This window comes from Littorina saxatilis, linkage group LG1 (genome assembly GCF_037325665.1).
Source record: "Littorina saxatilis isolate snail1 linkage group LG1, US_GU_Lsax_2.0, whole genome shotgun sequence".
Taxonomy (NCBI): Eukaryota; Metazoa; Mollusca; class Gastropoda; order Littorinimorpha; family Littorinidae; genus Littorina; species Littorina saxatilis.
Genome location: NC_090245.1, coordinates 43,665,376 through 43,679,003, shown reverse-complemented (window position 1 = coordinate 43,679,003; position 13,628 = coordinate 43,665,376). Strand labels below are relative to the sequence as shown.

General features: G+C 46.8%; 2 protein-coding genes across 2 annotated transcripts in view; both read left to right on the top strand.

Annotated features, from left to right (window-relative positions):
• Positions 1-13,628, top strand: part of LOC138970660 (uncharacterized) — a 100,523-nt gene that overhangs the window by 6,766 nt on the left and 80,129 nt on the right. The window lies entirely within an intron of this gene.
• Positions 1-13,628, top strand: part of LOC138970667 (microfibril-associated glycoprotein 4-like) — a 46,315-nt gene that overhangs the window by 24,307 nt on the left and 8,380 nt on the right. The window contains exon 5 of the mRNA XM_070343140.1: positions 228-324. Within this exon, the coding sequence (XP_070199241.1) occupies positions 228-324 (97 nt within the window). The remainder of the gene's footprint in view (positions 1-227; positions 325-13,628) is intronic.

Genomic DNA, 13,628 nt, shown 5'->3' with positions numbered 1-13,628 from the left:
TAACAGACACCAAAAATGCGTATAATGTCATCCCGTAAAGATTCGGTCACTTCTTATGTATGTCCAAGGTAAATGACAAAGAATGTCTAGAATTGAGTTTGTCTTGGTGACTTATTGTCATTTCAGCAGAGAATACGTATCGCAAGGTCACCGCCAAGCAGTATAAAAGGTTGGATATTTTCACCCATGCACCCCCTCGTAAGTATGCTTACACCGCCTTTTTTCAGGTTTTCCAGAGAAGAATGGACGCCTCAGTGGACTTCTTTCGGGGTTGGGCGGACTATCGCAATGGGTTTGGTAACCTGGAGGGCAACTTCTGGCTAGGTTCGTTATAAATGATTCAAGTGTATTTAAATACATTGTCTAAAATCGCTGGGTTTTCCAGTAATATACAGAGTGGCCCGCTCAAAAATCAACCCACAAAAATCCTAATAACATCTTCATCGGTTGACCGAAATACTCGCTGAAGCTCGTATTTTTCATGATTCGCTAACTTCGACCATTAACTTAAATATTCACTGAGACGAGGCTAGTATCCAATGTATTCCTCATTTCTTCAGATTTTCAAAGAAAAACTGTGTTTTTGTGCCACAGTTTAATCGAGTCCTAATTACTCTGCCAAATCAAAGGATTTATGCGCGGTTAAAGAGTTCAATGAAAATCATTCAATTCTGCGAACACTTAACATTAGTTTATTTGGGTGGGAATAAAATCAAGTACACAGTTATGCTCTTTTTCTGCTAAGGCGATAAAGGCAGATATTTTTTTTCTTTCTTTTTTTTATATCGCGAAGAATTTTTTTTACGTTGTATTGAGTAGCATACGAACTTTTGCACCCGTGTTCAAACGTCAAATACGGTATGAAGTTCAATTTTCTGAGACAAGACAGTGTATTGAACCGGTTCGGTTTTTTGACATTAAAGGATATATGCATTTGATTGTATGTGTTCTGTTTATGAAATGAAATATATTTGAGGATTGACCGACAGATTGCAGTCTTTTTGTCGAAGATGCCGATGTGTCGAAATCTGGAAGGGATACAACTCTAGTCTCTACACCTAGTATGAGAGTTACTTGCCTTGAAAGTGTAGCCGTGTGGCGATTTCATGTACTGTTGTCCCTCTCTTTTATTCCCTGTCTATTATCTTCCCCTGACCCAAGTTAATTTGTGTCTCCCGCTAGGATTATTGTGTGTTGTAGGTGTGTAGAGAGGCTGGTTTCTTATTGGTTGATTGTTTGAACGGGTGCGCGCGTGACTCAGAATGATAGCGTGGGCTAGGAGAGTACCCGGTGTGATTTCATAGTGTGAGGACGTGTATCAGTGAGCGTATTCTTGGATTGTGATGTTTTAGTTGTAGTTGAACGATGTTTGTGTTTCTGTTATAATCAAGGCAAGGAGTGTAGTTTGGGCCATTATAACCGTATTTTGGCGAAGGATTGATTCGAGGATTGTTTAGAGATACTTTGTGTGTGTGAGAAACGTTTTAGAGCTGGGTTTTACATCAGCGAAGTGACTTTCGACCGGGATCGTAATTCAAGTTCCGACGAGTTGTGTGCGGCTGTATATTGAGGACTAGAATGAATACCCGCTTCGCCGGGTAGCCGGCTTCGCCGGGAAGAAGTACTTAGAGCCGTACGCCGGCTTCGCCGGGTCCGAACAATGGACCCGCCAAGCTTAGGTCCCTCCCAGATTCGTGGAATGGGAACAGCACGAAAATGATTCAGTGGCCATAATGCCATTCCTGACCATATCGAGTCCCATCCTTGTCGACGAATGTAACCGTGTTAATCACCTTTGGAGGCGAACTCCACTCAAACAGGACTGAGCAAGTTATGGCTTCTAAAAGGAAGGCCAGTACATAAATTGACACAAAAGCCGCCAGACCACATCACAAACAGAACTGAACAATGCACAGGTGTTGCTCACATAGAGACACACACACACACACACACACACACACACACACACACACACACGAACACAGAGAAGCCGTATCTATAGAGAGATAGATGACAGTGTATTTTTCGCGTGGCTATAAATTGATTCGACCTTTGCACTTTTACAGTGAGGATAATTTACGGGTCCAATTTACGTTCTGGACACTGCGTTGACCTTCTAAAAATAGTAACAGTAACAGAACGCCGGGAATTTACGAAGACGCTCCACTCACACTATAGTGCACCATTACGAAGGAAGGGAGGTAAACGCTGAAAACCTGGAGAATATGAGAAGATAAGGAAGAGTTACTTATAATGGTGAAATGAACACAAAAACCAAACTCGATTCAGCGCTGCGCGCTGAGAGCACGTGTTGAAATATCTCATCGATGATATTGTGTCCGGGGTGTAGCTGAATACGGTGTCCAAATTTGAAAAAGATCCACCGAGAACTTTGGCTTTGATGTGTCGGTATGGGGGCCCGGGTAGCTGAGGTGGAACCAAAATAGCTGAGGTGGAACCAAAATCGGTTCAGCGCTGCGCGCTGAGAGCACGTGTTGAAATATCGACCAGGTTGTGTCCTGTACCGGGTCAACCTGAATATGCCCACCAAATTTGAAGCAGATCCATCGAGAACTTTGCCCGTGCATGGCGAATACACAAATACACAGATACACAGACACACACACACACACACACACACACACACACACACACACACACACACACACACACACACACACACACACACAAGTCGTATATATATATAGAAGGAAATACACTGCTTTCTGGTGTCTACTTTCTGGTGTACGTTAATTAAAAGTCACGTTATCCACACCGGTGACACTGTGACGGTTCCCCTACGCTTTGTGTTCGGTGCCCTGACCCTTTGTGTTCGGTTCCCACTCGGTTCCCACACGCCAAAATTCGCGGACAAGATCGAGGTACTGTCACCCAAAACATCCATTTATGGTAGTATTACGCAATGTTGCTCTCTGAGAATGGTCTTGTTAGATCTGTGAGTGTTTACACTACATGCCTAGGTGCTGTTGGATTGAAGGTTTTTGATATTTTAGCCGTTATTAGGTAGAATGCCTTTCACTTTACTGCAAAACTGCATAATTCGTAGCATCGGCAAGAAATATCCTACCAAAAAATGCCTGCTAGGAACTATCGTTGGTCCAGCAAAAAGTTCAACATGTCTGTAGCAGACAGCCCAAGTTTCAAGATTGTAGGGCCATCCAAACAGACGTAATAATAACAAGAAATTCCTCCGAGATAGGAAAAACACCCCCGTCCTTACCATTCTCACTGCCACCAACTGAGAAGGCACTGCTAACAAGTGTGGTTAAAATAAGTTGATTGAGTGGACAAAGAGACAGGCGGAGAAAAAGACAAATCAATATAACTCTTTCTGTAACACCTACTGACCGCATTTTTTGTAAAAACCGTCTCATGTATATAATATAAACCATGCTCAGCACGTGTGGATTAAATAGAGCCGAATACCCGGCTTGAGTGGCGCACTGTACGCCGGCTTCGAACCATGGACCCGTCAAGCTTAGGTCCCTTACAGACTCGTGGAATGGGAACAGCACGAACATGATTCAGAGGCCATAATGCCATTCCTGATCATATCATGTCGAGTCCCATACTTGTCGACGACGCCCTAGGTACCACATCACAAACAGAACTGTGCAATACACAGGTGTTTTCTACAGACACACTCAAACACACACACACACACACACACACACAGAGAGAGAAGCCGTATATATATATCTATATCTATTGTATAAATATATAGAGATAGATGAGAGTGTATTTTTCGCGTGGGTATAAATTGATTCGACCTTTGCACTTTTACAGTGAGGACAACTTACGGGTCCAAGGAAAGCGTTCTGGACACTGCGATGACCTTCTAAAAATAATAACAGAACTTCGGGAATATCCGAAGATGCCTCTCATATCGTAGTGCACCATACGAAGGAAGGGAGGTAAACGCTGAAAACATGGAGAAGATAAGGAAGAGTTATGCGTAGTTGATCCCCCCAAAAAACCAAAATCCACCAATAACTCCCTAACCGTGTGTTTGACTGGTCCCAATTTTTGTACGGACCGTCTCAGGAATGTATCGAACCTGTTCACCAAGTTTGGTGACGATCGGTCCGTTCATTCTTGAGATCTACTTGCGAACACAAACAAACACACAAACATACAAACAAACACACAAACAAACAAACAAACACATCGACCGAAACCTATACACACCCCTATACCGGGGGTGTAAAAACAACAAAAGTAGTCAGTGAAATTGGCTGTGTTCGGTCCCCCCACACTTTTGTGACGTAGGCGTGACGGTTCCCATAATTCATTGTGTCGGTCCCCACTTTCTGTGTCGGACCCCACTTTCGACCTAATTTCTCTGTGACGGACCCCACAACCAGCCTATTTTGTGTCGGTCCCCACACCTTCTTGGATTTATGACTTGCCGGTTACTTGTATCATTGTATTCATTGAATCTAATTGTCTCGGAGTTATTTTTATTTTCAGCAAAAACTGGCAAGGCAGCACCTTTTGTGATACCAAGTAAGTCAGATGACATCAGTATGTGTGTGTGTGTGTGTGTGTGTGTGTGTGTGTGTGTGTGTGTGTGTGTGTGTGAGAGTTGTGGGGTCCGTCACAGAGAAATTAGGTCGAAAGTGGGGTCCGACACAGGAAGTGGGGACCGACACAATGAATTATGGGAACCGTCACGCCTACGTCACAAAAGTGTGGGGGGGACCGAACACAGCCAATTTCACTGACTACTTTTGTTGTTTTTATTATTACGGCTGTTTGGATGGCCCTACAATCTTGAAACTTGGGCTGTCTGCTACAGACATGTTGAACTTTTTGCTGGACCAACGACAGTTCCAAGCAGGCATTTTTTGGTAGGATATTTCTTGCCGATGCTACGAATTATGCAGTTTTGCAGTAAAGTGAAAGGCATTCTACCTAATAACGGCTAAAATATCAAAAACCTTCAATCCAACAGCACCTAGGCATGCAGTGTAAACACTCACAGATCTAACAAGACCATTCTCAGAGAGCAACATTGCGTAATACTGCCACAAATGGATGTTTTGGGTGACAGTACCTCGATCTTGTCCGCGAATTTTGGCGTGTGGGAACCGAGTGGGAACCGAACACAAAGGGTCAGGGCACCGAACACAAAGCGTAGGGGAACCGTCACAGTGTCACCGGTGTGTTATCGCAACCTCTGTCTTGGCGTCTTATTTAGGCCAAAAAAAAAATAGGTCTGTTTACGGTAACCCGACCGACCCTAGTTTTTTCGCGCGACCCTAGACTTTTTTTTGGCATTTTGGGAAAAAAAAATCTTGTTTTTTTGGCAAAATAACGTAAAAATATGTTTTTTTGGAAAAAATAAAAAATAAATCCCGACCTACCGACCCTATTTTTTTAGCCTATGTTACCGTAAACAGACCTTTTTTGGGGGGGGCCTTATGCTTCCTGGCCTATTTCCCCCCCTTCCACTCCACCCTATCACATCTGGCGCTGCGAGCAGGGTTCAGGAAGTAGAGTCGCCGTAGTTTAACATCAGAAAGCAGTGTAGGAGGGACTCCGCACATCCAAGATGGCGGTCGACGTGGCTCCACGACCCCATTTATGGTGCGCCAAATTGATATTACTATCGTTAACTGTTATATAGGGTTTTGAAACTATCGTTAACTGTTATACAGAGTTTTGAAACTATCGTTAACTGTTATGTAGAGTTTCGAAACTATCGTTATCTGTTAGATAGAGTTTCAGAAACTCTATATAACAGCTAACGATAGTTTTATCAAAAGCGCGTCGGTATCGTTCCCAAATGGGAAAACCCTGAAACTGCCATTGCAAAACTGTCTTTTTGCTACGAAATGTACATTTTAACTAGAAACACAATTTAAAAAAACTGCAACATTAGTTATTGACCGTTCTTCTGTTGTCGTCTTCTCAAATCATTGTTGAGTTTGTTTAATATTAGCTTTATCATATCATTTGTACTTTCGGCCGTACCGTTTTCCACGTGTGCGGTTTGAAGACGCGGAATATTCGCGGAAAAGACCATGACAGACGCACGGCTACACAAAACAGTGGGGTTTTTTTCAAAGCAAACACAAAACAACGTGACATTCCCCACGACGCGTTTTGGAAAACACTGCATGCTTTCGCATCGTGTTTTGGGTACTGACACTGACCGTTGCACACTCAGTGCATGCATGCCAGCCGTATGTGTACAAACTGACTCGCACACAGCGCGGTAGCTAGAACGGGTCAAGCTGACACTGACAAATATTTCTGTGAAAACAGGAAGCGTGCTAGCTGTAACGAAGATGTGATTACTTGATTAAACGAAGCAGCGAAATGATGGACTTATCAGACGACAGTTGGTTGAATATGATCTACTAAATGTTGTAGTAATTTAGTGCAAATTCGCTCGAACGAAACGGTCAGCAGCCATTTTGCCGGCATCGAAACATCCGACCACGCCATCGCTATTTTTAGAAACTATATATAACAGTTAACGATAGTAATATCACTTGCGCGCATCATGCCACCGTTTTGCGAAACCCTCGTTATCTGTTATTCATAGTTTTAGCAATAGCGCGCACAAACGCGCTATTGATATAACTCTAAATAACAGTTAACGATAGTTTCGAAACTCTATTTAACAGTTAACGATAGTTTCGAAACTCTATATAACAGTTAACGATAGTTTCAAAACCCTTTATAACTGTTACCGATAGTAATATCAATTTGGCGCACCATACCCATTGGCAGATATTTCCCCCTCCCAGGCTTCCTGTCTTCACAAGCGGTGATGATGGCTGTCACCTGGACCATTTCACCACCGAGGCACGTCGCGTCATTTCCCACTTCAACATGGCGGCACTTGGAGGGGAGGGAGCAGAGTGGCTGATCCAGTCCCTCGCTGGGGCTGCCAGGAAGGAGGTAAACTTGCAACCCCCTCAGGCGACAGCTACGGCTGACCTAGTCCTGACCATTCTACAGGACACGTTTGGAGACCACGCCAGCAATTCTTCACTGCTTTCGTCATTCTTCACGCGCTACCAGGGACAAGAGGAGGGCCTTCTTTCATACGCCCACAGTTTGCAGTCTCTGCATGTCAAGATTAATTCTGTTGTTCCTGATACATTAACAGATGATGCTCTCCGGGATCATTTCATCGATGGACTGTTTTTGCATCCTCTACGACGAGATCTGCTGCGCTTTGTGCGAGGGCGTGAGGCTGTCACTTTTGCTGCTGTCCGTGCCGAAGCTCTCAGGTGGATGAGGGAAGATGTCGATGTGGTGGCTGACCAAGCAACTCCTGTTTTCAAAGAGAGGAGTGCCGGGTTAAGCAGGCTGCAGGTCCCAGTCAACGAACTCGCCGTCAGCTCAGCAGAGCTACGCGCTGCCCTACACCAACACACGCCAGCTGCCTCACGACACCAAAAGCCATCCGCGAAGCCACGTTGTTGGCTTTGTAACCGCCACGGGCATCTGTAGAGCAGGTGCCCTACCAAGCGTCATAGAGGTCAACAACCGCTGTCATGGAGACTGTCAAGTGAGAAGCGTGTGAGTCAGTTAACATCCATCACGCAACCTCTCCGTGAGCAAAGCTGCCAGACAGAGGAAGAGCATCAGAATGTGACACCCCCAGTCCCCGTGCAGCTACACGACACTCAACAGGTCATATTTTGGGATTCCATGCTCAATCTTGCCCCTTTACCCCAAGTCTTTGCTACCCCAACATTCCCTGACCGAGGCACTGTCAATCAATCAATCAATCAATCAATATGAAGCTTATATAGCGCGTATTCCGTGGGTACAGTTCTAAGCGCTTGATGAAGAGTTGTCAACACAGAACTAACAAAGAAACTAACATCTTCAGACGGACACGAACCCTATCACACACTAGCAAACCCTGGTAAACATACAACAAACAACTGTTTAACAACAATGTACACATCAATAGCTAGGTCCAAACAAAATAATATTAAGTACAAAAAAACACCTCTCACAGAGCACAGAACAAGAATGTCTTTTGGGGCACAACACATCACATCGAACATGAAAGTCGCAGCCAGCTACGGGAAGAACTGAGTCTTCAACCTACTCTTGAACGCGTCAAGAGAGGGGCTCTGGGGAAGCTCAAGCGGCAGGGAGTTCCAGACGGAGGGGCCCGCGGAGGGAAATGCACGCTGACCAGCAGATATGATGCGAGTTTCGAGCGAGGGATGTGGAGGCGGAGAGGGTCAGCGGCAGAACGAAGGGGACGGTCGGAGGGCTGGGTGTACAGGTCCAGGGAGGATTGAAGGTACTTGGGAACAGAGTCGTTGAGACACTTGTAGACCAGAGTTTGTAAGAGATTCGGGTGTTGACAGGAAGCCAGTGCAAGGAGCGAAGTAGGGGGGTGATGTGGTCTCGCTTCGTCTTCCTCAATGTCAGCCTGGCAGCAGCGTTCTGGACTCGTTGTAGGCCATGAATGGATGAGGCGGGGAGGCCAGCCAGAAGGGAGTTGCAGTAGTCCAGACGACTGAAGATGAGGGAGACAACCAGCTTGACACAGGCGTCGTGGGTGAGGTAGCGACGGATGGAGGCGATGCGTCGTAGATGGAAAAAGCAGGTCTTGATGATGAAGGAGATGTGTGTATGCATGGAGAGAGTGGAGTCGAGAAAGACGCCAAGGCTTTTGACAGCAGGGGAGAATGGAACAGTCGCGTCATCCAGCTGGAGGTCGGTCACAGTGAGGGAAGCAATCTTCTGTCGTGTTCCAACGAGAAGGGCCTCCGTCTTCTCACTGTTCAGCTTCAACTTATTCTCAGTCATCCAGTTCTTGATGTCAGTGAAACAACTGGAGATGGATACAAGGAGATCGTCAACGTCCTCCGGCTTGGCGCTGTTCTGGAGCTGCGTGTCATCGGCAAAGGAGTTGTAGTTCAGGCCGTGGCGTTCGATGACCAGGGAGAGGGGTTGGGTGTACAGGGTGAAAAGGACAGGGCCGAGGACAGATCCTTGTGGGACGCTGAAGCGGACAGGGACAGGCTGAGAAGAGATTCAGTGGTGACAGTCTGAGAGCGGTTCTGGAGGTAGTTCCGGAACCAAGAGAGGGCTGTGTCGTGAATGCCGAACGTGGAACTGAGGCGATCGACGAGTAGCTGGTGGTCGATCGTGTCGAAGGCCGCGGAAAGGTCCAGCAGCACAAGGGCAGAGACGAGACCGCTATCTGTTGCGTTCAGGAGGTCCGTGGTGATTCGCAGGAGCGCCGTCTCGGTGCTGTGGTGAGGGCGGTACGCTGACTGGTACACTGGCATCAGCGAGTTCTGAGACAGGTGGGCGCTCAACTGCTCCAGGATGATACGCTCCAGAAGCTTGGAGAGGAAGGGCAGGTTGGACACAGGACGGTAGTTCTTCAATTCGTTGACGTCAAGGCCGGGCTTCTTGATGAGTGGGCGGACAACGGCAGACTTGAAGCAGTCGGGAACGACGCCTGTGGCCAGGGAGATGTTGATGATATCTGTGATAGACGGCAGGAGCTTGTCCAGACACTTGGTGAAGAGGAAGTCTGGCAGGGGGTCTAGCTCGCATGTCTTGATGGCCGTCTTGGTGATAAGTCGCTTGACGTGGTTGTGAGTGACAGGCTGAAAGCATGTGAGGGGGGAGCCGAAGAAGGAAGGGGATGGTGGGGACGGGATGAAGGGCTGCTGATCGAGTGTTTTCCGAAGCTTGTCAATCTTGTCCTTGAAGAACTCCGAGAATAACTCCGGGATATCTTGTGGTGGGTGAGCAGTGGGTAAGGGGGCAGCGGGGGAGGAGCCCAGGAGAGAGGACATGATGGAGAACAGCTCCCTGGATGATGAGGCGTTGACGATGCGGTCGTGGAAGTGCTCGACCTTGGCAGCAGTGATGGCTTGCGTGACTCGAAGCACCGCATCCCTGAGAATCTGCTTGTGAACCTTCAGGCCAGAGTGTCGCCATGCACGCTCCGCTCGCCGTCTCTCGATCTTGGCGGCTGTGATGTCCTCAGAGAACCAGGGAGCCGGCTGTAGCTCAGAGACTGCGCATAGGGATGGCGGGGCGTGTTTGTCTGTCTACATGACACGCCCTGTCTCCCCCCCACCCATCCAGCCTCTTCCGGTGCAGCCAGCAGCCCCTGCACCAGTTCCTGATCCCCAGGCACCTCCAGCACGTGTTCAAGACCAACCTCTTGCTAGAGACCCAGAACCTCTGGTCCCTTCTCAAGCTGCTGTGCCTGTGCGCCGCTCACAGCGTATACGGCAGAGATTGTCTTCGTTCTGAGTAGTGCTGGAATAAACTTGATCATTTTGAACAGTCGTACTTGTGTGTTATATAATAAGTGTGCCGCTGTCGTGTCCCCGCCATCCGTTTACAGTGAACAGTCAGGTTAACAATGTGCCGCTGTCATGTGGGCAATGTGTCATTTGTGAGACTGTTCGTGCTCTGCTAAGAGACTGTGTGTACACTATGATTATTGATTGCCTGTTCTATTGTGTCTTGCATGAATGGGTTGTTGGGTGACTGTGCGTGTCATCCGTTACGGTTTCTGATTTTATTTGTTGTCTCACTTGGGTGAACTTGTGTTTGATTTAAAGATGTCATTTTCAGCTAATCCCGAGGCGTTGTACCTGCGAGGACGCAGCATAAATGAGACGCCAAGACAGAGGTTGCGATAACGTGAGGCCGCAGGTCGCAGTCAACGAACTTGCCGTCAGCTCAGCAGAGGTTCGAGCTGCCCTGGGCCAACATCCGCGAGCGGCCTCACGTTATCGCAACCTCTGTCTTGGCGTCTCATTTATGCTTCCTGGCCTATTTCCCCCCCCCCCCCCCCCCTTCCACTCCACCCTATCACATCTGGCGCTGCGAGCAGGGATGGGACTCGGCATGATATGTTCAGGTAATGGCATAATATGACCACTGAACATTTTCGTGCTGTTCCCATTCTGCGAACTTGGGATGGACAGTGGTCCCCCGGTTCGGAACTTCGGGACGAAGTTTATTCAAACGGGGGCGATTGTGACAGGGGAGGCTACCGCTCCTTTCACAGCAGACTCTGCACCAGAGTTGTTGGCCTTTAGGTCAACACCCGTGATTTGTGGAATTCTGTTTGTGATGGCTTCCGATTGTCTGTATGTTCATGGAAACTTTCGGGTTTGCATAACAGTTTTTATAGGGCTAAGAAATTAGCCCTAAAATGTTCAATCCTGTTTGATTGCACTTTGCTTCCCGAGGTGATCGTAGTGCCAGTTTCGGCACACGGTTACATCTGGCGCTTGCGAGCAGGATAAGAGGAGCATAGACACCAGTAACTTTAAAATCTTAATAATACCAGAAAGCAGTGTAAGGTAGACAACAAGATGGCGGTCGACGTGGCTCCACGACCCCATTAGATGTGATAGGGTGGAGTGGAAGGGGGGGGGGGAATAGGCCAGGAAGCATAAATGAGACGCCAAGACAGAGGTTGCGATAACGTGACTTTTAATTAACGTACACCAGAAAGTAGACACCAGAAAGCAGTGTAGTTCCTTCCTCAATATACAGCCGCACACAACTCGTCGGAACTTGAATTACGATCCCGGTCGAAAGTCACTTCGCTGATGTAAAACCCAGCTCTAAAACGTTTCTCACACACACAAAGTATCTCTAAACAATCCTCAAATCAATCCTTTGCCAAAATACGGTCATAATGGCCCAAACTACACTCCTTGCCTTGATTATAACAGAAACACAAACATCGTTCAACTACAACTAAAACATCACAATCCAAGAATACGCTCACTGATACACGTCCTCACACTATAAAATCACACCGGGTACTCTCCTAGCCCACGCTATCATTCTGAGTCACGCGCGCACCCGTTCAAACAATCAACCAATAAGAAACCAGCCTCCCTACACACCTACAACACACAATAATCCTAGCGGGAGACACAACTTGGGTCAGGGGAAGATAATAGACAGGGAGTAAAAGAGAGGGACAACAGTACATGAAATCGCCACACGGCTACAAAAGCTTCGCGCCGATGGTTCAGTTGTACAAGTTAGATTTCGATTTGGATTTCATATTGGATTTCGGTTGTTCAAGACTGTATTTGTTAGTTTAAACGCGGTATGCTTGTGTTGTCTCTCCAGAGATTTATACTTCGTACATTTGAGCATCTCAACCCATATGCTATCGAGGATTCAGATAGGTTGCTGGGAGGTTATTTGCTTGGTTGCTGGGTGTTTATCGCTTCTTTACATCTGTAAACTGCGAGGGCGAGTTATTTTTCGGTAACTACCCCGTAACCAAACAAATAACTCGCCAACAACAGCACGAATCCTCGATAGCTCACGGGTTGAGAAGCTACACTTTGTGGAAACAACTTTTGCGACTGAAAAGTTCCGAACGCTCTGATGTACAAAATATACATCTCTGGAGCAAATAACACAAACCATACCTCATTTAAACTAACAACTACATGTTTCAACACACGAAATCCAATATAGAATTCATGAGTTTGGTTGTTATTTGAATCGGAATTTACCTTGTACAAAACCGATACAAAATGTTTTTACCACGTGAGTAGTTCTGAAGGCAAGTAACACCCCAATCACACACACACGCCGCTTCTACTACGTTGTAAAATTGTCCGAGAGCGTGGCCAATCGTGGGCCAAACGTGGGAGGATTTCCTTGGGCGTGGTTTGATCGGGATGGGTCGGGAAGCTGCACGCTCTGCCCACGCTTGCACAAAAGCCGGGTAGTGGCCTACAGAAAGCGTGGCAAAGTCTTATTAAGAACGTAGTGGGAATGCCATTGTCGTACAAGCAGCGTGGTAGCATCGTGGTGAGATATCTGTAATCGTGATAAAACAACCATCAGGTCTGTTTATTTTCGAAGGTGAGTACGTATAATCGCCGTTAAAATCCAGCACATGGCAAATAACAAAAACTACATCAAGACTGTACTGCGCCACGACCCGGCTACGCTTGTTTTGTGCAGTTCAACATAAGCGTAGGGAGAGCGTGCAGCATGGCGATCTTGCAGATCTCACCCCGACCAAACCTCGCTCATGGAGATCCTCCCACGTTTAACCCACGATTGGCCACGCTCTGGATTTTGACGGCGATATGCCCCGATTTGAGAACTTGTTCATGGTATGGTCGTGGTAAGGACGTAGCGCTGTGTGACGCGGTCGTAACTCTCACACAGTGTTTAGAGACTAGAGTAGTTCCCCTTCCGGATTTCTTCAAAACTGGGGCACTTCGACAAAAAGACAGCAATCTGCCGGTCAATTTGAACACGAGTGCAAAATTGCGTCTGCTACTCTGCTTGGACGTAAGAACATTTCCTTCCCGATATCAAAACAAGAAAAGAACACAAAAGTATCTGTCTTTATCGCCTCAGCAGAACAACAGCATAACTGTGTATTTGGTTTTATTTCAAACCAAATAAACTGCTGACGAGTGTTAGCAGAATCGAATCATTTTCACGGAACGCTTCAACTGTGCATTATAACTTGCTGCGCAGGTAGACTGGCAGAGTGGTTAGGACTCGATCACACTGTGGCAGAAAAACACCGTTTTGCTTTGAAAGTCATAAGAAAGGAGAAATAAATAGGTTACACACCTCGTCTCAGTGAT